The sequence below is a fragment of the Hordeum vulgare genome, chromosome 5H (genome assembly GCF_904849725.1).
Source record: "Hordeum vulgare subsp. vulgare chromosome 5H, MorexV3_pseudomolecules_assembly, whole genome shotgun sequence".
Classification (NCBI taxonomy): Eukaryota; Viridiplantae; Streptophyta; class Magnoliopsida; order Poales; family Poaceae; genus Hordeum; species Hordeum vulgare.
This window is the reverse complement of record NC_058522.1, coordinates 563,138,604-563,161,863: the sequence shown is the minus strand read 5'-3', so window position 1 is coordinate 563,161,863 and position 23,260 is coordinate 563,138,604. Positions and strand designations below refer to the sequence as shown.

At 42.1% G+C, this 23,260-nt stretch overlaps 1 protein-coding gene and 1 long non-coding RNA gene across 6 annotated transcripts; one reads left to right on the top strand and one right to left on the bottom strand.

The window, feature by feature from the left end:
• The first annotated feature begins 2,274 nt into the window (after positions 1–2,274).
• On the top strand, positions 2,275–6,703 carry LOC123399247. Of its 3 annotated transcripts, XR_006610343.1 has the most exons (6): positions 2,275–2,345; positions 2,438–2,549; positions 3,206–3,286; positions 3,359–3,492; positions 4,222–4,421; positions 5,861–6,703. It is a non-coding gene; the product is annotated as an uncharacterized LOC123399247 (long non-coding RNA). The 3 variants fall into 3 exon arrangements; XR_006610344.1 differs by lacking the exon at positions 3,206–3,286; XR_006610342.1 differs by having other exon boundaries at positions 3,206–3,492.
• Positions 6,704–19,664: 12,961 nt separating this feature from the next.
• Positions 19,665–22,090, bottom strand: LOC123399244 (dof zinc finger protein DOF2.4). 3 transcript variants are annotated; one of them, XM_045093666.1, is made up of 2 exons: positions 21,662–22,090; positions 19,665–21,410 (listed from the first exon to the last, which is right to left on the bottom strand). In XM_045093666.1, the coding sequence occupies exons 1-2, from the start codon at positions 21,746–21,748 to the stop codon at positions 20,148–20,150; spliced, it is 1,350 nt and encodes a 449-aa protein (XP_044949601.1). In that variant the 5' UTR covers positions 21,749–22,090; the 3' UTR covers positions 19,665–20,147. The 3 variants fall into 3 exon arrangements, with proteins under 3 accessions (XP_044949601.1, XP_044949602.1, XP_044949603.1); XM_045093667.1 differs by having other exon boundaries at positions 19,665–21,407; XM_045093668.1 differs by having other exon boundaries at positions 19,665–21,404.
• Positions 22,091–23,260: the final 1,170 nt, after the last annotated feature.

Sequence of the window (23,260 nt, the reverse complement as noted above, 5' to 3'; positions counted from 1 at the left end):
CCTATCTATTACCTTTTGAAAGGTGGTGCCTTCTAGATTGATCAGATGTGTTTGCGAGTATCCAAATCGTGTGAAGAAATCAATAAAATTGTGAAGGCAAGGAGATCTCATACTTCATGAAAATCTACTCCGAATGTGGCCAACACTACGTGGGTGTAACCGCGTAAGCCATGGTGGGATATGCATGCATGCTTGTTTCTTCATGGACCCTTGGTGGGTGTGAGTCTGTTGTGGGCCGGATTCCTCCAAGTGGTATGATCTTGCTTGGTGACTATCTCGAGGAAGATACCTTCTTGCTTGGCATCATGTGGAACACTTCATTTTTGTGAACGGAAACCTTCTTTATCATGTAGGAGTAATTAAGGAGGCTCGAGATCGAAGTAGTTTATTGACTCACAATAAGAAAGAGGTGGCCTTATTCTTTCTTTCCTTCGGTTTAGGAAGGTCCTAGAAAGTTACTAATTTTTCTTTTACTATGATTTCTCTGTCGGTTTTATCGTTCTTTGCACAATTCTTTTGTTGTATGTTTATCCACCCCCCTTCTCAATTATCTTCTCCTTCTTAAAAATATTTTCAATTTTCAATTCCTTAATATCTGTAAGAATTAGCAAGTTTTCATAAAAAATCAAAAAAAATTATAGTTTGTAAACATTTTTAAATCATGAACAATTTTCATAATCTTGAAAACTTCAGGAACATTTTTAATAAACGTCATTTTTAAAAATCATGAATTTCTTTAATTCAATGAAACTATTGAAACATGGTGATTTTAATTTGTAGAACTTGTAAAACATTTTGTAAAATTCAGAAACCTTTATTTATATTAGAGTTTTTTGTATTTTGTGATCATTTTAAAAAACCAACATTTTTTAATATTTTGTACCAATTTATCAATTCAAGAATACTCCCCGTCTTAAAATTCGTGTCTTAAATTAGTTTAATTATAGATGAATTTTTTTGAACAGAAATATATATGTATCTAGTCACGCTTTAGTGTGAGATACATTCGTATCTAGAAAAATCTAATACATGCATTTTGGGGACGAAGGTAATATATTTCTTGGAATTCTTAAAGATCTTTTGAAATGCTTGTGGTATCCTCTAAAAAACGACTCAAAAACCACGACGAAATATTCATACAAAAATGAAACCTTACTGTAATTCACTTAGTACATGGGTCACCGGCCAATTTAACTTCCCGCGCAACCAGCATGGTCGTTTGGTCACCAAGCCGTGCCCTATGCGCGTGACAGGAGGACACGCATGGAATAGTGGACTCCATCCCATTTCAAAAAAACATAGTGGACCCCATTTTCAATAACCCCTAAGTAAAGCTCCATTGCTATATCTTGCTTGCTGCAAGACACAAGCCAGTTCAAAAAACAGTTTTGTAATCTTCTGACCATTGTTCGCAGCGGTTTGGCTGGATTTAGGAAGGTTTTGTATATTTCCGTATTTTTATTCTTTGTGCTTTTCTCTATCGGGTTTTCAACATTTTTGTTTTTTTTCATAATTTTTCCCTTTAGTTTTTGCTTTTTTATTTTTCATTTTTGAAATACACGTCCACTTTTTATTGAGTACACATTGACCATGTTTCACATGCTTGTTGACTATTTTTCATATACACTTTGAACATGTTTCAAATACACGCTGAGTACTTATCCAAATACATGTGTAACTTTTTTTTACCATTGAGCATTTGTAATTGGACATGGAGCATTCTTTACTACACAGTGCACATTTCGAAACACATATTGAACGTCTTTCTAAAAGTTTTATGATTTTTTGAAAATGACACGAATATTGTTTATAAGTTATGAACATTTTCTTAATTTTTGCGACCAAGTTTTTCTATTGTATTGCCTTTTTTAAAACGTCATGAAACACAATTTTAAATGTGTGAACATTTTGTAAATTGGTAGAAATAATGGCAGCATTTTCTTTGACAATTTATGCAACAACAAAAAATTACATTGTTGTGAATATAATTTAATAGTAAAATCACAAATATTTTGTTTTCTGAATTGTATGATCTGTTTTTAAAACTGTATGAACAAAAAGTATTTTGATGAAAATTTATAAAAGTGTGGTAAATGTTTTCAAATTTTGTAGTAAAATAATTTTGAAACATACTCCTATATATTACAAATATTTGAAAATATAAGAGAAGTGAAAAAAAAATGAACCTAACGAACGACCGTAAGACGACTGGGCGGTCCATTACACGCTTTTCAACAGACCTGAGTGTCTCCACAGCCCACGAACTCGCGGCCTCTCCTCAACCCCACCGCCGCCGCAGCCGTCGCCGTCGCCGTTGCACCACCTCCCCGGCGAGAGCTCTACAGGTGAAGGCGACCCCGACTTCCTTCGTGCGACATTGCTCTTGCGTCTTCTTTTCCTCTTACGTGATCCATTTTGGGGTTTGGGCTCCGTGCAGTGCAGGGGAGTTGAGATGGTGCCGGCGCCGCCGAAGACTGGGCTCTTCGTGGGGATAAACAAGGCCGGCGTCACCAAGCGCGAGATCCCGCCCGCCCGTCCGGGCGCAAAGGGTGAGTTTCATGCTCCCGGAATTTGTTCGCTTCTTTTCCCCAATTTGCTTACTGTATGTATGCACTACCATTAGGCGTGTGAAAACTGAAACGCGACTAGAAATTCAGTTCTTCAGAGAGCGTGGAAAAACGCTGAAGCTAGTCAAATCCTAGAGTGCGTCTGTTGATGTGCATGTTCGTAACGGTGAAACTGCGTGTAGGGATCGTGCAATTAGCCAATTGTTGGAATTATCTGTTGATGTGACTTGAGCGACATAGACATGTGACAATGCGTTTCCTGAAAATTTCCACACCAATCTGTTTTTTTAACTTCCCTGCAAAAACAAGAGAATGTGTCGTTTAGCTGCTGCGGGCGCGGTGATTTTGGTTTACCTCCTTCTTGGTGGATGTTGTCAAAATTAGTGAGAGTGTGAGACAAGCAACGATGTGCTTGGTGGCCATATAGCTTTCTCGGTTAACCATTACATGCTATATGAAGTGATGGAAACAAACAAGTTGTCAGTCCTTGATACTTTATTTACACACAATATTGTGGCGTGTATTCTCTATGGGTGCATAACTGTATATTCTTGCTGAAGTCTGATGTTACCATTTGAGTTTAGTTCTTGTGTGTGTGTTATCTCCAGGCCTCAGATTTCACTGTAAATTCTGTGCAGTTATTACATATGTTAGAAGTTTCAGTCTATGGTGGGAGAATGCAATTCTGTAATGAGATTATTGAGAATGACAGCCTAGTAGTAAGATTCTACAAACTGGTACTTTCTTTTTTCTCATTTCAGAAAATTACCAAGAGTGTCCATTTTGTTCAGAACTTCATCAGGGAAGTTTATGGGTGCTGAATGCTGCTGACGCCGCTGAGGACAGGGCTGTTCGTGGGGATCAGTAAGGGGCACGTTGTCACCAAGCTCGAGCTCCCGCCCACGCCCGTCCGATATGTAAAGGGGTGAGTATTCTGCTTCCGCAATCTGATCAGTTCTTAATGTTAAAGCTGCTTACTTCTCTACATTAGGTGTGTGAGAATTGAAACACGAGTGGAAACTTTCTTCAGAGAGGGTGAAATAACACTGAAGCTGGTCAAATCCTAGAGTGCATCTGTTGATGTGCATGTCATAACGGTGAAACTGCGTGTAGGGATCGTGCAATTATTGGAGTTATCTATTGACGTGATTTGATGAACATAAACATGTGGAAATTGTTTTCCTGGAAATTTTCACGCCAATCTGTCTTTTAGCTTTCCTGCAAAACCCAAAAGAATGTATGGTTTAGCTGCTGCAGGCGTGGCGATATTGCCTGCTTCTTGGTTGATGCTGTCAAAATTAGCGAGACAAGCAATGATGTGTGTGGTGACCATATAACCCTCTGTTTCACCATTGTACGCTATATAACCTAATGCATATGCAGAAGTTGTCAGTTCCTGACAGTTTATTTACACCCTGCAAGATCGGTGTCTGTTGTCTATGGGTGCATAACTGTATATTCTTGCTCAAGTATGATGTTACCGTTTGTGTTTAGTCTTGTGTGTATTATCAGACCTCACATTTTATTGTGAATTATGTGCAATTATCACCTATGTTAAAAGTTTCAGTCAATAATGCTAGTGCAATTCTGTGATGAGATTATTGAGAATGACAGCCTAGTAACATTCTATAATTGGTACTCTTTCTCGTTTCAGAAAATTACCAAGTGGGTCCATTTTGGTAGGAACTTGATCAGGGAAGTTGCTCGATTCGCGCCATATGAAAAGCATGTCACCGAGCTTCTGAAGGTTGGAAAAGATAAACGTGCACTGACGGTAGCCAAGAAAAAGATAGGCACACACAAGAGAGCCAAGAAGAAGTGTGAGGAGATGTCCGTTGTTCTTAGGAAGATGAGGTACGTTTCTATCTTTTATTCCGGTAGCGGAGATGTTGCCAACCTCTAAAGATGACTTGCTTTTATTGACAGACATAAAGTTTAGCCATCAAAGCGTCTTGTGACTCTAACCAATCATCTAAAAGTTGCTCTCAGTTGATTACGAGCCACCTTCGGCATACTCCTTTAGCAATAACATTTCTGTATAGACATCTATATCCACAAGGCTTATCTTTGAATTGAGCCATGTGCTCATCTATGTCACTGTTGCCATTACGGTAGTTAGAATTTCATTTCTTCTGGAGAAAATATGCTACCTGGTGTTAGTGTAATTCATCTACTCCCTCTGTACCTAAATAATTGTAGTTGGGGAGAACTAGACTAGTTCTCCGCAACTACAAGTATTTAGGTACAGAGGGAGTATTACCTACTAGTTAATTTATCGTTGAGCTATGTTCAAGCATGTATTGTTCAGAAGCTAGAGTACACTAGATTGATCACTTCAATTGCAACTCATGGTTTCATAGGTATTAAGAAACTTATTCTTGATGCTTTCAAGATCTTATGAAAAAGTAGGCATATGGATAGTAGTACTAAGGACCATTTGTATTGGCAATCCTATCTTTTCACTTTCAGACTGTCCTTGTATAGTAGCTTCACCAAAATTTTGGAACAAGAAAGTGATTATTGATATAGACAGTATATCTATTTCTTGATTTCTAGCTTCGTATTTGGTGGCGATTCTGCTACTTAGTTTTTTGTTGGGCCGACTTTAAGTTGCCTGACCATACAGATATAGGTGCAACTGTGGAAGTAGCTTACCCACATAACAACCCAGCTATCTTGTAGAGTTTAATCCATCACCGTAAACAAAGAATTCATGTTTCTTTCATCTGAAATTCCTAGAAATATATGTGCATGCAATACCACCGTTCATGTCGCTGCTTCAGCCTGGGGACAGATAATTGAGGACCATAAAGAGGTTACCTAGCCAGCTGCCGTCCACTGGTGTCATCCATTTCACCACATGTATATGGAGGCTTAGCTCATGTACTGTGTCCACCCGCGGGATTTGTTGGTTCCTGACATCATCTCAAAGGATGACATGAGCGCGTATAGTTATCATCGCTTTCTACTAGATCCGCTTGTCCACGATAAGGGCCAACCACTAGGCCGCTCGCGACATGTCGATGGTGCTATCTTCACCATCCAGAGAGACCTCGTGTGTGTGTGTGTGTGGGGGGGGGGGGGGGGGGGGGGGGGGGGGGAATGGACAAATAGAAAAGTTAAATGTGCCTTTGGAGCTGCCTTGTAAATTCAGGGTTGAATATCTTGATGAGAGGTTCAGGCAACTCATATCTGTGAATATGCAGTAGTGCAGAGGGTTTATGTTTGGCATTCACTCCTGCCGGGTGCGCTCTAGTAGTGTTAGTCTAACAGGTTTTCATCCCAAATTGTAGATGTGCTGAAACCGCCGAGAAGTGAGGCGGGGCGGTTCTTCAAGTAGCAAACTGTGGCAGCCGCATTCGGTGCACGACCATGTTTGCGGCGCGGGTCAAAGCCGTGATTACCGACTTATCATGAGGTTTCTGCTGGTTTTGTGCATTTCGTGGGACCAACCATAAGCTTTGGTGAATCGAGGTTTCCGAAACCGTTATGTGCTCGTTGATTTGGTGACATTTGCTGCGTTGTATGGTTCGTCTGCCCCGACGACTTGCTCTGTTGTGAACTGACATGTTGCACTGAACTTGCTATGCAGATACTAGTACTAGTACCCTGGGTGATTTACATGTGTCTCCGGAGCCTGAGTTTGCTGAAAATGAGGCCACATCCCAGCCATGTACACCTGCTGGTGCAACACAACGCAGCGGAGCAGGCACAGGCGCCCACCGGAGAACCCCATCGCCGGGCACAGCCATGTCGTTTCCGGCGTTCGTGCGTCGCAGGCGACCCGATGTTGATACGGCGGCGCCGGACCGAAAGATTTCCAGGCTTGACAAATGAAACTTACGATGCGTCCAGGCCCAGGCCCAGGCCATGGTGGAACAACGTGCGCACCCTGATATAGACAGTATAACAACGTGCGCGACGCCGACCGGCCAGCCTACCCTGATGTGCTTACGTTTTCGGCGCGCGCCGCCATGGTGGAAGACGGCGCCTCACGTACACCCGGCACGCTGCAACGTAACATGTCTGGAAACTATTCCCTTGGTCTGAAAATACTTTTCTTGAAAGTGAATTCATCTAGATGTATTTTTAATAATTTATCCATTTATTCATTCATTCAATCATTTATGCAACAAGTAATTTCGGACTATAGAGGAAGTAACTGAGATTTAGCAAAAAGGGGCGATAATTGAAACGACGGTGTTGGTGTGCGATTGGGAAGCGCCCGCGTTGCTTCCCCCAAAGATTCCCGGTGCAACGTAGGCGGCAGCGCCACCACCCAGCACCACCGTACGCGCGACCCTAGCGCACTGTGGACGGCGGCGCGGCGACGTGCGCGACGCCGACCCCAGCAATCCCGATCGGGGCACGGCGTGGCGTGCTGGAAGACGGCACGTCGCGCGCTCTAGCCTATAGCCTATAGCTCGACCTGATGGCGCGTCGCCTACCATGCATGCACTACGTAGGCGGCCGTTCCGTGTCCGGCACGAGCGCCTGATTGACCCACGACGACGCAGCCAGCCACCCAGCGTACGTACGTACATACGCGGGTGGCCACACGCTGCCCCATCGAACGACGACGCCCCCATGGAAAAAAGGGGGCGCAGAGAGACCGACTGATTAAAGGCGCATGCATGATAAGCATGACGACGGTACAGAGATGCTGGCTGGCGGCCACACGCCTGACATCGACCCCGCGCGTTATCGCCGGGCGGTGGCCGGATATGATTGTGATACGAGGCGAGGCGAGAGTCGACAGGGACGATCCGAATCTGTGACCGGTGGGGCCGGGGCGAGGGAGGCTTCTCATTGACGCATCCTCGACCACGACTAAAGCCATCGATCGACCACGCAGCGTCTCGTCTCGTACGTACGTACATGTGGCCGAGACGGGAGAGCGTGTGTGCTGATGATGATGCGCGACGTCCGAGAGAGATTCCGCTGTCAGTGTCGTCAGCTCGCTGCTCACCGGCCCGGCCGTGGCAGCGACGGGACGGCGCCAAAGCTATACGTACAGTACGTGCCTGCCTAGCTAGCTATCCCGGCCTCGTCGATCGGTCCCATGATTATCGCTACGCATGTCTGACAGCGGCATGCATAAAGACGCTAGCTCGTACGTATACGTACGTACGTAGTAGAATGAACATGTCAATCGTATCTGTCACTTCGGAAGATGTGCGTGCGTAGCGTACGTACGTCGGACTGAAGCCGTTGGAAGACGGCCGAGAGTTCAGTTGAGCTCGTCCTGCACCTGCAGCAACGGACGTCGTTGGACTTGCTGCCAGTATCGTCGACGTACGCACGGCCGGGCCGGGACTGGACAGACGCATGCAGGGGTCGACGTACCTACGGGGAATAATCTGGGCTGCCAGCAGGTGCTCCGAGTGCCGCGCGACAAACGAGTCCTCCATCCACCTGGGAACGCGCGCACGTACCTAGGTCTACGTACGAAATTGTGTGCTTTGGTCGCATCTGTATGCGTGTGCATGTCTTATCCTGAACAGTCGCCAACAGATCGTGACTCAACGCATACAGACGGGGAGGGGCCATGCATGCATACGGTTGTCTTTAGCCAAGCGACGATGGTACGTGGCCTATGGGTGTGCAAGTAAGACTACATGAGGAAATGGAACACGGACGTCGATGAATGAATCTCACGCAACGGTGCAACTGCACGAAGCATGCATGTTGAAGGGACAGTAACTGGAAAACATCAAACTTACAACCAAACTATAGCAGTTACGGCAGGAACTTACTGCGGTATGTGTCCTCTCCTCGAATACCCATTTCTGAGCCGAGACTCATCTGCACCTCTGGTAAAAAAATAGTTAAAAAAATATCAAAAAAACCCTTTTCTTGCATTGTACAAGATTTGGTGCGTTAGATACGTTTTAAATTTTAAATTATTTGAACGTACGAGTAGCTCTCAGCAAACAAGGCAAATTGGACGAGAACAATAGATGAATAGTGAACTGTTTCCGAGACCCTTATTTTTTTTGTCAAAAGCTACTCAGATATCCAAATGAGCTTCACTTTGGAGTGAACCTCACACACCTAAGCATCTTCCATGCCAAAAAAATCGGATTTGTTTGAATATTTTTAGTATATTTTTACTTTACGTTCACCTGAGGAGCAGATGGTCGGAAGCCAAAATGCCTCACTCTCTTCGCCTCCACTAATTACCCTTAAGTTTCTCTGTGGCCCCGCTTGAATTTCACCTATAATTCCTCCACACAATATCATAAAACTAGCCTGTAAAAATAAGTCCGTATGCCTTGCAGATAGTTAGGGTTAGGTCTTTTCCAAGATTACGGCTACCCAAATAAAGTGCACCATGCATGGGTTAGGTCCCTGCCAAGGTTTCGTCTACCCAAGTAAAACCAGCCTGTAATAAGTCCGTATGTCTAGTAGAAAACTGGTCTAAACACCTCCTTTGATGATGATTTGCTACGTGGTATTATTGGTGATATGATCCAGGATACCAATGGGAGGCTTTATTGTCACTGTGAAATGTGATCTAGATTGGATGTATGACCCCCACATGGGAGAAGTGTCGGCACCTCAACACAGCCTACTAGCTACCATTGTACATACTCCAAAGATATATAGCTGCAAATTGGGCGCTTGTTAAATGTTTAAAATACTGTAACACTAATCTCCTTAGAATTGGTGATCCCACATTCAATTGAGGTCTTCAATTGATATTGTGGCACCCGATTTTGACCTGATCAACAACTTCTCAAAGCTTTTTCATTTAATTATTTTATTTATACGTCTATAACACTATACTTCTTAGTTTTAATAAGTCACATTCAATAGAGGTCTTCAAGGCTCTAAATTAAATCGGGTCATCCGATTTTGACCGGGTCAATAATTCTTAAAACTCTCTCATTCAATTATTTAGACTAATGTGTTATGCTTCCTAATGGGTTTGGCTTATGATTTTCATCAAAATAACAGTTTTTCAAATCAATCAACAACAACGGCCTATAAAAACATATCAATCTCGCACATGCAGCCGTCAATGTAGAAATTTTCCCACATATATAAGGTTGGTTAGCTTATAATATAGAATCACACCACAAAACGCCCATCAAATTACCAAATTTTAATTAAAAATAAAACACACTATGTCATCTCCCCCACACATCAAACAAATTTTTTTATTAGTTTAAAAATATAAGGGATATTAATTTTTTGGAAAGTCAAATTCTTCAACTTCGACCAAGTTGAGAGCAAAAATATCGACATCCGCAATATTAAATGAAAAATATGATAATTCATTTAACGATGAATCTAATCACAACAATTCGATATTATGGATTTTGATATATTTATCTACAAATTAAACCAAATTTAAAAGATTCGACATTTTAAAAAGTATTATACATTGTATTTTGAAACAGAGTGATTAGGTTTTTGAACCTAACGGTGCAGCAAAGCGCGCCCAGTCCTTCTAGTTTGTACTATGTTGGATGGTGAAATTTAGCAGCCCCATGTCGTCGTTCTATAAGATCAAGATTGGTATTAGAAGGCACAAAATAAGTAATTCGGTCATTTTAGTATTATACATAAATTAAATTAATTTCGAATATTCAAGATACTGAAAGGTTTGCCTGAGTTTCGATTGATTCTCAAGAAAAAAAATTAGCCCTTTGTGTGAAATGAAACCGAAGTAACTAAATTTTAGTTGTGGCTGAATTATTTATGAATCAAAATCAGCCCATCACCAGGTACTGTCGAACTTGGTGTAGGTGCCTCCTTTGATCATGATTTGCTATGCCGTACTATTGGTGATGTGATCCAGGATAACAATGTAATCCTTTACAAGATTGGATGTGTGACGCCCTCACGCCCATATGGCCAAAGTGTGGGCACCTCCACTCAGCCTGCTCCTACCTCTGTCTGAACTCTATAGGCTAGCTGCAAATTGGGCATTTTGTTAACTCAGATAATATAGAGGTAATTCATACTATGTTGGATGTGGAATTCGGCATCCCATCTTTTTCGATGTATAAAGAATGTTCTCAGAAAGCACAAGGCGGGAGTTTGTGAAAATCACCTCTGAGCAATTGTTAGCTAGTGGATCCCTCCTCCATCCACTTGGTTTCGGATGATCCACCAATTAAGTAGCATATACCACTTTTGGTTGATGATTTAATTGTTACTGATGACAAATAAAGAGGCACTTTGCTATAAGAAATAACACAAGCAAGTGAGCACCAACAATCAAGTAGGTGCAAAGATTAACAGCGCAGGTTAATGAAGGTTATCCCACACGATATGAGATCAGGTCGGAACATTTGTGTCGGAGCAGCAGTGTGTGGGATGGTAAACCACGTGATTATATACTCTTACTTACTTAAGGTGAGATTACCTCGCTTGGATGGTATGGCCGTTTGTCCTTTGAATCAATCTAGATTTTTTGGTACTTAGATATAGACACACGACACGACCAGAATCTCAGAAAGAATGGAAATCAAGGTAGCTAAGCCTGTGGGCATAATTTTATAGGTTGTTGCATACGTACATACATATGAGGCCAAAGGGAATCAGATTCTTCCTGGGGTGTAGCTATCCAGCATTGGGATCTCTGCTTTGCAAGATCGACGTTGATTAACATACAATATGGAGCATACTCTACGTGCCTTGGCACCTTCCGCGGACCAACTAATTAATCAGCATGTATACGCTCATGCTTTCATGCATACACATATAGTATAGTACTTGAGGGTAGCTGTTAGAGAGGGAGATTGGATCCTTGTGTACAGCAATATGTGCTGCATCATGCACGCAAGGGGTTTACTGGACCATGCATACATGCACAGCATGATTGTGCTCATGTGATGCAACGTGAGCCCAACCACAGAGCCAACACTCATGTGCACAGAGAGGCAGGCATACAAGGCGACACGATTGCAACTATAAAAACTACTGTTGGTGCTTTCACCGTGGCCAACTTTTCACAGCGCATAAAAAAGACAGAGGAAGCCATGCAAGCATATGAATGTACCATATGCTACGACAAGTAAATGGTACCACTCCTACACAGATTACATGGACATGACTGGGTGAGTAGCGTGTAGGGTAGGGCCCCGTGGACGTAGAGAAAAAGAAAGGCGCTCACAAACTCGGTGGGTGTATAAAGCTAAAGCTGCGGGGCCGTTTTTTCCCTCCAGCTTGATCCCCTCTCCTCTATGCGTGCGATTCGTAGTACGCTCTGACACAGGAATCTGATACCCCTGACCTGGTGTCCTGTGCATGCATGCTAGCTATACCTATCTCCGATTTGAACGTCACACCAAAATCCTTCTCTCTCTCTCTCTCTATCGATCGTGCGTGTGTGTGTGCATGGATGAATGGATGGATGAGAGAGAGAGAGAGAGATAAGAGAGACGAATGCATTGGTGGATGCCTACTGGTTTTGAAGTTCTGTTGCTGGTGGCTGGGAATTTCACGAGAGAGAAATCAGAAATGTCGGCACTAGGGTACATGCAGTGTTGCCCCCGATCGACAGCGGTGGAAAGCTAGAGAGGCTAGTAGCCCATCATCCATTCATCCCGATATAGATCTCAACATATGCATGGAAAAAGCGAGCGATGGAGCAGCCAAGATTAGATCTGATAGATTGGTGCACACAGTGTATTGTTTTCTTTCTAGCAAATTAATTATAAGATCAAGATCGTAGTCTGCCTTCTTTCTTTTTTTTTCTGTAAAGATTGTAGTCTAGGCTGATTATTATATATTGTCCAAAAAAAATGCAATTTTTTGTGCACCAAACAAGCCGAATTATATGCCACATATAAATCCACTAGCTAGAACTCAAACTGAGATTTCGAGTTATCAACTTAGACCAAAATAAAACCCTTTCTTAAAGGTTTCCATGAGTAGTTAATATTGCACAACACATGAAAATGCCAGAAAGAAACAACTATTAGTAAAGTAACCCATGTCCTAAAATAAAATTATACTAAGACTGAGACACCTATTTTGGAACGGAGGAAGTACTTGCTTACTATTTGTACATGGAGGATACAATCACTTGTTGTCGGGACAACGAACAGGAACCACCACGGTGTTAGATTGGGATTGTTGTGTCTAGTCCAAAATTAAGGTATTTTTTGCGAGGAAAAATTATGTTATATGATCACATGAGAAATGTAATAATGCATTTTACTCACATGCCTATCAGTGGTGGAGATTGGCAAAGATTTTTTAAAGTAGGCTAAGCAGACTTGATAGGTATAAAGGGATAAATTCTGCTTAAACTTTCTTCACCTTCAAAATTTTAGACTATCCGTTTTTTAGGGGTCATTTTTAGACTAACAGTTAAAGGGTATTTTACATGATTTCTCTAGCGTTGTCCATAGCCCACCTTGGCCCTAGGGAAAGCTCCGCCACAGCGCCACTGATGCCTATTGTTTGGTAGAAGTAAGAATATCCATCACATAACATTAATGATAGGGTTTGCCTAGGACACATCTAGATGTGACATCGATATTGCACATCTAAATGACTAAATCAAGCATACAAAGAAAAAAGTAAAAGAAAAATAAAATACCCACAGATCAATGGTATAGGATTTAGATGTGCAATACTTATCCCGCATCTAGATGTGTTTTAAAAAACTGTTAATGATATGCAATCGGGGTGCTATGCATTAATGATGTTCATTAGATGGGTTTGTGTCGGATAGTTACATGCATGCAAGATGTTTTAGTAGTTAACTTGATGAAAACTATTTAGATGTTTTGAGCTTTCAACATCTAGCTAATACTACTATAAAACTTACGGTGGGCCAAAATCAAGATAAACAAATAAAATTCTGTTGAAATAAAAGATCAAAATGTGTTACCTGTTACCAACCATATATCTACTTTTCATTCACAACTAAAAAAAACTACTTTCACTTTCTCATCCATCACAAAAAAATATTCTTAAATTCCTAAACATGCATGTTCTAGTAGAAATCAGATTTTCTGGTCAATAAAGACACTAATGTCAAGTCAAGAATGAAGTTTATAATAATACTAGAAGTGATGTAACTAGTTTTGGTAATACATCCATTACACATATGCTTTAATCAGATGCTTGTTTTTTCTTGGAAAAAAGAGCATCCGCTAACTAAATCAGATCAAAAATAGGAGAACATGCATATTCTTTTCTCCACCATATAAGTTGCCATCCCTTTCCCGTTAAAATTCCGTGCACGTAAGTTCTGTATCTTTTTGCATTTTTCTAATAGAAAAAAGAACCACATTCCATTTCGTTTTCTGATATATTCTATTGTGTCCTGATTGCACTTTTGGTCAAATCTAAGCATTTTTCTTGTGGTCATCCAATTTCACGAGAACGCGCATGTTCCAGAATATTTATGAATATTATGCAAACTTTATGAGAAGAATATTAAACTTACCAAAAATCTGTTGAAAAATAAGTTTGCAATTAAGACCATTCTAAAAAATCAATTAGGTAACTGGACCTTCTTGTTAGTTACTCCATCCATTTCATAATACTAGCAAAAGGGCCCATGCGTTGCAACGGGAGAAAGAAATACCACACGGCACACGCTCTTAATTTATAAAAAATGTCTATAATTTGAGAATTTATAGTTACGATACAAATAAAGATGGTCTTATCCTACAAAAATGCAGTTCAAAATTTCACAGGTCTTCTATTTTAACACGGCTTGCATGTAGATTTAATACGTACAAAGAATCAGTCAAGTGACCTTCAGTTTCATCTCTAATCCTGATTTTGTTGACGTGCTCATCCCCAACCCGGATGAGTACCGGTATGAAAGAAAGACGAATAATGACTTTATTTATTAAGATTGCACCCTAGATAGTATTTTTATTAAACGTTTAACAGATAAAATAATATCATATTTAAATTCTACATATTTTTCTAATCAAATTCCATGTATAACATGTTAAATTTGGAGTTACGGTTTAAAATATATGAGTATTTAAAAAAATATTTAATATATACTACGAGTTTAATGTCATAAACAGTAAGGTTTTTTTTGTAAAATCACCTCGGTGGGTTTTCCGACGGAAGCGATAGCCTCCTTATTATTATTATTATTACTAGCAAAAGGGCCCATGCGTTGCAACGGGAGAAAAAAATACCACACGCTCTTAATTTTAAAAATGATCTATAATCTGAGAATTTGTAGTTACGACACAAATAAAGATGGTCTTATCCTACAAAAATGCAGTTTAAAATTTCACAGGTATTCTATTTTAATACGGCTTGCATGTAGATTTAATACATACAAAGAATCAGTCAATTGACCTTCAGTTTCATCTCTAATCCTGATTTTGTTGACGTGTTTATTCCCAACCCGGATGAGTACCGGTATGAAAGAAAGACGAATAATGACTTATTTATTAAGATTGCACCCTAGATAGTATTTTTATTAAACGTTTAACAGATAAAATAATATCATATTTAAATTCTACATATTTTTCTAATCAAATTCCATGTATAACATGTTAAATTTGGAGTTACGGTTTAAAATATATGAGTATTTAAAAAAATATTTAATATATACTACGAGTTTAATGTCATAAATAGTAAGGGCTTTTTTGTAAAATCACCTCGGTGGGTTTTCCGACGGAAGCGATAACCTCTTTATTATTAGGTAAAGATTATTATTAGGTAAAGATAAGAGTGTTTTTGACAGCTCATTATAATATAAAAGCGTTTTTGACAGTGTAAAAACGCTTTTTATATTATAGAACGGAGGGAACATTTAGTTAGTTTGGTCAGTGGTGAACAGGACCATGTTGATTGATTTGTGCGTCTTAATGAAAAGATGACCTGGATGACGTGAAATCCAAACATATAAACATATGGGGTCAAGGTGAGGTCAGGTTCCTTTATTCCCTCGCCAAGAGGGGGTGGACTGCATTGGGCTTCGCGAAAGCAGACGAAAACCCAGATTCCCTCAGACAGCGACAGCTAAACAACGAGACACACACACGCACGGTGGTAAGAGAGAGACTGTGTGTGTGTGTGTGTGTGGGGCTGAGCTTCCATATATTCACCACGGCGACAGCATAGCTAGGTTATACTCCGTTATTTACCTTCGCTGACTAACGTAACAGGTATATGACCGATCAACCTAGTATTTGCTACTGTCCCAGAGTCCCGGACTCTGCCATGATTAATCGTGCGATCCCCTAAAATAGCTAACTATTTGAGCATGAAAACGGCTATTTGCGAGCATGTTGGTTGTTGGCCGTCCGCCGGTAGATGCATGTAGTATAACTAAATGGTGTGTATATGCACTAAATACAAGAGCCAATTGATTGATATATTTAGAGCATCCACAGCCGGACATAGCAAATATGACTTTTTAAACGTCCGCGGACGCGTCCGGTCAATGAACGGGTGTATCCCTTGTTTATTCACGCAGCCACATACCTTATTTTCTTCCTCATATGTCCGATCACTTGCACGTGATTGATGAAAAAGAAGAAAGAGAGAAAAAAAATGAATAAAGAAAAAGAAAATATGGTCTGAATGTCATCCTACATGGCAGACTGATTGGACGCGTCTGGACGCGTTCGCGAGCCCTCATATCCTTTCCATATTTGAGATGGATATGAGGGTTTGCGGACAGCCCGGACGTATAAGGATGATATGAGGGGTCCGGTTGGGTCATTTTTCTTCTTCTCTCTCCTGTCCGGTCACTGACCGGACTCGTTCGCGGGCGTATGAGGGGTCGTTTGTAGTTAATCTTATGCAAGTACTATAGTGGCAGTGAAGATAATGTCTCATCTAGTACTGTCCAAAATATCTCGAGAAATAACAAAAACATGACAAACTACATAAATTATCCTTCATTTATAGGAAGTACTACTCCCTTCGATCCATATTACTTGTCGTTGGTTTAGTACGAAGTTGTAGGCTAACTGGAAATCATGTAACTAAGCGTTTAATGCTATGTTCAAAATGTACATGATGATCATGTTTGTAAAAGAAGTACCACACAATAAGTTTCAGAAACCATAAATTAAGCATAAGGGAAGATATCTCTTGTGGTGATCTTCTCCTATATCCATGGAAATGCCAATTTCTCTCGATATGTCTCTCTCTCTCACGGGCCAGCTATCATCCTACATGATTTCGCTAAGAAAATTCTGACATCATACATTTGCATATATGCACGATTATCTTAACACTGTACTCCCTGCCTTTCCAGATTTCGGTAAGGCTTACGTCCATGCTTTACAAAGTAGATTTCACCGTGGCTACTTTTCTTTTTCCCCTTTATATGTCGTTTCCTTCGATATGATAATGGCGTTGTCGCCTTCCTACGCATTTCGCCACCCACCACTTGCTAGTGGTGCCAATGAGACCCCGCCCTCATCCATATCTATCGTGATGATCTCATTTTTCTCTTCTTAGCCATGTTTGCACTTCTCCGATGTTGCTGTCTCTAGCAGCGATGCTTTAGGAACCAACTTAAAATAAGGAGAGACGAAAGAGGACTCTGGTTCATGAAAAATCGTGAAGGACACTTGATGATCGGTGTATTTAAACAGTGATGATGATCACCGAATCACCGAAGAAGGAAAAGGATGGCACTAATGAAGAAGAGATCCAACAGTAAGGGGATTAAGTAGGGAGATAATGAACTAGTGGGCCAAATATAAAATTAAATCTAATGTATACATATGAACTTGATTTACAAGTGAATTTAGTCTCCACTTAGAGTCACTACTTGAAAAGACCATTTTAATGTTTCCCATCGGTTGACTCATAGTATTTTGAACTCCTCATTCGAAGCATTTTTCAGTAATTCCGCTATTGTATTGAAGTTACAAAGCATACTTAGCATGTTTAAAATGGAGTTTTCAGCCATTAGGAAATAGCATACACACATATATGGAAGTAGACTAAAATTTAGTGGGAAAAAATGCTTCTAGTATATTATTTCATTTGCAACTAGAGAGTTTAATATTGCATGTACCTCATAGTTTTTCTAGTCTCTTAGTTACATTAAAAAAAAGTACAGCCATGGTACACAATTTTGAAAAGAACCTCAATGGTATCTTCTTTTGGAATACTACGTTTTATCTACTTGTGGACATACCATAATTTCTTTTATAACCTTTGGTAATATGTACTCGCTCCGATTCAAAATACTATGCCGTTTTAGAGTTGGGCATGAGAATTAAGGCATTGGTAAAATGTCAATGTTACACCTTTTTATTTTATTTCTACATTTCCCTTTTTCAAGAATAATGTTTGCTATTTATTCCCGCAAAAATAATAATTTATTGAGTTCTAAATAAACCCTGTTACGTATGAAAATAATGAATTTCTAATTAGGAGAAACATAAGAAAAAATCATTGGAAATTTAGGAGTTGCATTATGGTTGAAAAGTCTAAAAGAAGTTGCATTGTGCATGGGAGAGATATACAGGTTGTATGTTCAACAACGAGACAAATATAATACAACTACTTACTCCTCCCTTTGTACCAAAATACTTGAAGTTCTAGGTTTGTCCTAACTCGAACACTTTTAAGCTTGACCAAGCTGACTGAAAATATATACGATCATCTACAACACCAAATTAGTTTCAATTGATTCATCATAAAATCTATTTGCATGCTATATATGTTTGATGTTGTACATGTTAATATATTTTCTATATACATGGTCACACTTGAAGTTAAAGAGGTTTGACCTAGGACAAACCTAGCATTTCAAGCATTTTGGAGTGCTGCATAAATCAAGTACCTATGAATCTATGATGGTGGAGAATATATAAAATTGGTCTCTCAATAAAAAAGAGAATATATAAAATTGAGTTATGCTAGAGCGGAGCAGACAGTTCAAAAGTGCACCAAAGATGAAACCTGCATGCAGTTTCAGCAGGTATGCGCGCGTACACTTTCATGTGGCAGTCAATGGTTGGCTTCAAACATCTAGACATGTAAAGTTGCTTCCTCGAAACCGACGAAGCCAGCTAAAGTTAAAGACGGCAAAAGAAACGTAACAAACAGATTCTTTGAGCACAACTAAGGAGATTGCTTGCTAGCCATGCACCCCGCCCCTCTGCTGCACTATATATCACTGGCCGCTTGCTAGCTTCACTCATGTCTTTCTCTGCCTGCACTGTGGGGACATGGCATGATTACATTGGCAGGAGAAAGGCCTTGAATGGAGATTAGTGCTTGGAAACCTAGGAACCTACACCATTTCTCTGAGAGCAGATCAGGACCATGCATGCATGCATGGGTCACTATTCCTATTACTCGTACTAGTACACTACTTCAGTTCTACTACTGATCATGATCACTGGCACTATTGCTGCATATACTATATCAAAACAATGTGTATGTGAGTGTGATGCTCTCTCTCAAAAGAAGAGAAATGGAACCAGCTAGAGCTTCCGGGGATTTACACATGATTCACTCTTTTGCCTTAATTAGCTAAAATATAGAGGAAAGTATTTGCATTTGCAATCATTGTGTGGCTATTTAGCTAGGAATGCTGCCACTCTAGCAGCTAGCTTTCAGAAGTTACTTTGCATGCTTTCCCTCCACATCAACCTAGATGGCTAATGTTCTTGTATTCAGTGCTTGCAATGTGTATAGATTGTTTCATGCATGCAAATATACACATGTCTATATGCAACTATAAAAGAAGATGGTTAACACTTAACAGAAGATAGCTTGGTTACAAGCCTAGTAAATAATCTGTTTTAGCAATAGGGTGCACCTGTCTATCCATCTATACATGCCCTTATAAGAGAATTCAATTACCAAGAACAAGACTAGATTTGGTAAATGAGCACATATAAACTGAATTTCTAGGGAATACTTGCAAACTATTATATGCTAACAAAATGGTAAGTTAAATTCATCATATTGATTTTTTTTTTCCAATCGAAGGATGAAAGACATGGACCTCATGATATAAACCTTGATTGAAATTGCAACCATATGCATTCCTTATGGACTAAAACAATCACAAACGTATAGACAAAGAACATAAAAAATAAGTGAGTAGAAACATTCCAAGCTACTCACATATATGGTGTATGAAAATTGCACCAATATATAACCAACTCGATCTACACATAAACATTCTAGCTCATAGATATATTTATATAAGTATATAACCTTCCACCACGAACACATTAATTGCCCCAAGCTACTAGTAAACTTGGTACCAATTAACGTGCATTACAATGACAACGGAGAATTAAGGAGATCCAATAATATAGAAAACCCACCACCTTAAACAATAGGACTACCAAGAAAGAACCTAATTAAGACGGTACAAGAACAGCATGCATGGGGATATAGCTAGGACTCACTCGACAGTAGAATAAAACTAATTTCGATCGATCGATCGATCGGCAATGATCTTGCATGCGCCACCACAACCCCATTGTTTCTTTTCTCTTTCTCGATCGATCGGAAGCCATGGCTAAAATTAAGCTTCAATTCGGAGCTTGTATATATAGGGCTACCTTTTTGCAGAGAGATCGATCAACTCCATTCCACCATGCATGCATGCACGCGGCCATGGTGACCGGCCGGTCGGCCTCCCAGTCACAGCAGGTTGCCCGACGATGACGAGTTGAACCCGGGAAGATGATCCACCCAGCCGCCTCCTCCGGCGGCGCCTCCTGGAGCGACGGTGCCGCTGCTGTGACTTCCTCCATTGTCGTTGCTGCCTGCGCCATTGTTACCGCCGCCCCAGAATTGGATGTTGCCGGGGAGGCCGAGGAACTCCCTGGCCGAGGCGGCGCCTGCCATAGCGTTGTTGGACGGCGGGTTGTCTTCCATCTTCACCGACGCGAGCTGCGTGATCAACCCTGCCGATCCGGGCACCTGCTGCTTGGATCCGCCGACGACGCCCATCATCTCTCCGGCGAAGCCGGACGCGTCAGCGGTGTCGAACGGGTATAGGCCAGCCATTTGCTGCTGCTGCTGATGCATGCCGTCGGCGCGGCCGAAGAATGGGAACTGCTGCATCTGCGGCAGCCGCCACGGCTCCAGCCCCATGGCGGCGGCCGCGGCACCGCCTGCGCCGAGCTGGTAGTCCACCGGATCCAGCCCGGGAAACCCTAGCCTCGACGCACCAGTGCCATAGTGATCCCCGTTGCCGGCGCCCAACGGGTGCAACGAGCCAAAGAATGGCATCTGCCCGTGCCCCTGGCCCTGAGACGACATCATGACCCCGGCCGCCGCGGCCGCGCTGCTGCCGTTGCCGTTGCCACCCCCGGCGGTGGTAGTGGACGATGTTGTGGACGACGACGTCCCGCCACCGGAAGCCGACGCGGCGGAGGACGAGGACTTGGAGGACTTGGTGCGCTTGTTGCGGCGGCAGCCGCCACCGACGGGGACGTTGCGGAGCGTGCCGCCGCGGGTCCAGTAGCGGCGGCAGGTCTTGCAGAAGTGGCGGGGCTGCGTGAGGGAGTAGTTGTTGAAGTAGCAGAACTTGGTGTTGGTGGACTCGCAGCGCGGGCACTTGAGCCCCGGCTCCGGCTGCGGGATCTTGGCCATCCGCGCTCGGTCCGTCATCGACCCTGGCCGCACCACCGCGCCGCCAGTCGGACCTCCGCCGGCACCACCACCACCACCACCACCTGCGCCGCTCAAAGCAACCGCACTACCCATGCCGTCCGGCCGCGGAGCCATCATCGCCCCGGGCGGCGGCATCGGCGGCCGCAGCTGGTGGTGGTGCTGCTGCTGCTGTTGGTACTGCTGATGTTGCTGTTGCTGGTGGTGGTGCATCTCCACCCCGCCCCCGCCGCCCCCGCTTGCAAACATCTGGCCAGCATGGTGGCTCAGCTGCTGCTGCTGCTGCTGCTGGAAGCACCATGGTTTACAATCAAAACACAAACGGAAAGCAAGAGAATCAAAGCAGGGAAACTAATCACAATCACAAATACTAGCAAAGTTGCAACTAAAAGGCCATGGGAGTGTGAATATTCAAGAAGGGGATTTAATTCGCAAAAGAGCGCAGAGGAATATCTCCTCTCCATTTCCCCAGCTGGTTTTTTGCCCTTTTTTCACAAAGAAGCCATCCATCTATCTATAAGAGAGAAAAAGCAATTCACCTGCTGCTGCTGCTGCTGCTGCTGCTGGCTGTGGTTCTGGTTCCAATTGGGTGGATCATGGTAGAGGGGAACCGAAGAAAAGACCATGGTGGTGGTGGTGTGGTATAGAATTTGGTTTCTTTTGATCTTTTTCCTACTTGGAGGGGCTGCTTCTTCCTTTTCGGTTTGTTTGTTCCTCCTTGCTTCTTTGCGAGAGAGGGCCGGGAGAGAGGCGCGGGGTATATAGGTGCTTTAGGGCCGGGAGGGGATCGTGCAAGCAAGGGTGGATGGCGAGGGCTAAAGGTGGATCGATGGAGAATAACACCACCCACTAGCAGCTGGGCCAATAGATCTCTCTGCTCTCTCTGCACACAAGAATGGAGCTCTCCTCTCCTCTCCTCTTTTCTCACAGGGAGCCGAGGGCTGGGGGAGGGAGGAGGAGATGGAAGAAAGGGAAAGAGAGGGACAGGGGGGAATGAAAGCGAGTGGAATAAAAAGGAGGGCAAGGGTGGTAGCTAGCCTTGTTCTTTCTTTATTTATATTTTGTCTTAGTGGTGGTGTGTGCTTGCATTATACATATGTGGGATATGAAACATATGGAAGGGATCCTTAGAGAGATGAGAGAGAGTTCCTTAGCTTGCAAGAATGTGAGGTGGATGGGTGTGGCCGGCCTAGCTTGGCTTGGTTAGTACCTTAGGTGGTCAGCTGGAGTGAGAGATGATGAGAGAAATGCATGGGTCGTTTCATGCATGAGGGAAGTTGGAAACCCTAGGAGCTGATGTGGACTGCATCATGGACGGTTACTGTATGTCTCTACTGTTTGGAAGGCTTGCACTTCTTGACAACTGGTTCATCAGCAACCAAACAAAACAGTGGATTGGAGCTGGCTGGAGGTTATCAAAATGTGCAACACTTGTGTATTGGGGTGTTCAGGTGCATGTATGGCTGCAGGTGCAACTTTATGTCAATATTGATGAAAGGGATCAATCAGTAAAAGTTGGTCTTACTAGTCTTGGCCTCATCTTGGTCTTGCCGTAGTGGTGGTGAAGAATTCCCTCTCTCTCTACCTTACCAAAGTTAAAACTAGTATATAGTTAGGCAGTCTCATGCATATGAGTAGGTAACCTTAGGTACACATAGGGATAAAGAGCAAAATAAATAATGTTACTAGCCTTAGTGCTTGTGCATAGAGGCGAGAGAGATGAGGTTGAATTTTCTTTTATAATGCATGCATGGAATGGCGTATGCATGGTGTAGATTATTAATTTTCCACCAATGCCTTTCTAGGTCATGCATGTAGCTGGAGATGTCTGCTGTCATGCAAATTTAGTAGTTGAATTTGCAAGTACTGGGAAGCTTCAGTGCTTTGGATGATGGGCTAGATCTATGTGAGCTAGCTACATGAACAGTACCTACCTTTTTCTCTCCATATATATCTCCTTTCTGCAAATTGAGCAAACATGCTGGCCATTTGAATACTAATGGATCGTTCATAAAGCTTTACACACTAATTGTGCAAGATCTCAACACATATCATGTTGTTCAACTATTCTATTCATACTGATCCTTCAAAAATTTAAAACCCAGCTGTCTTTTCCATGCAAATAAATTATTCGGTGC

Bases quoted from the DNA above. Each gene is read 5' to 3' on its own strand.
- LOC123399244 (XM_045093666.1), bottom strand. From the start codon at position 21,748: ATGGTCTTTTCTTCGGTTCCCCTCTACCATGATCCACCCAATTGGAAC. The intron at 21,411-21,661 runs GTGAATTGCTTT...TGGTGCTTCCAG, and splicing joins AGCAGCAGCAGCAGCAGCAG to CAGCAGCAGCAGCAGCAGCT.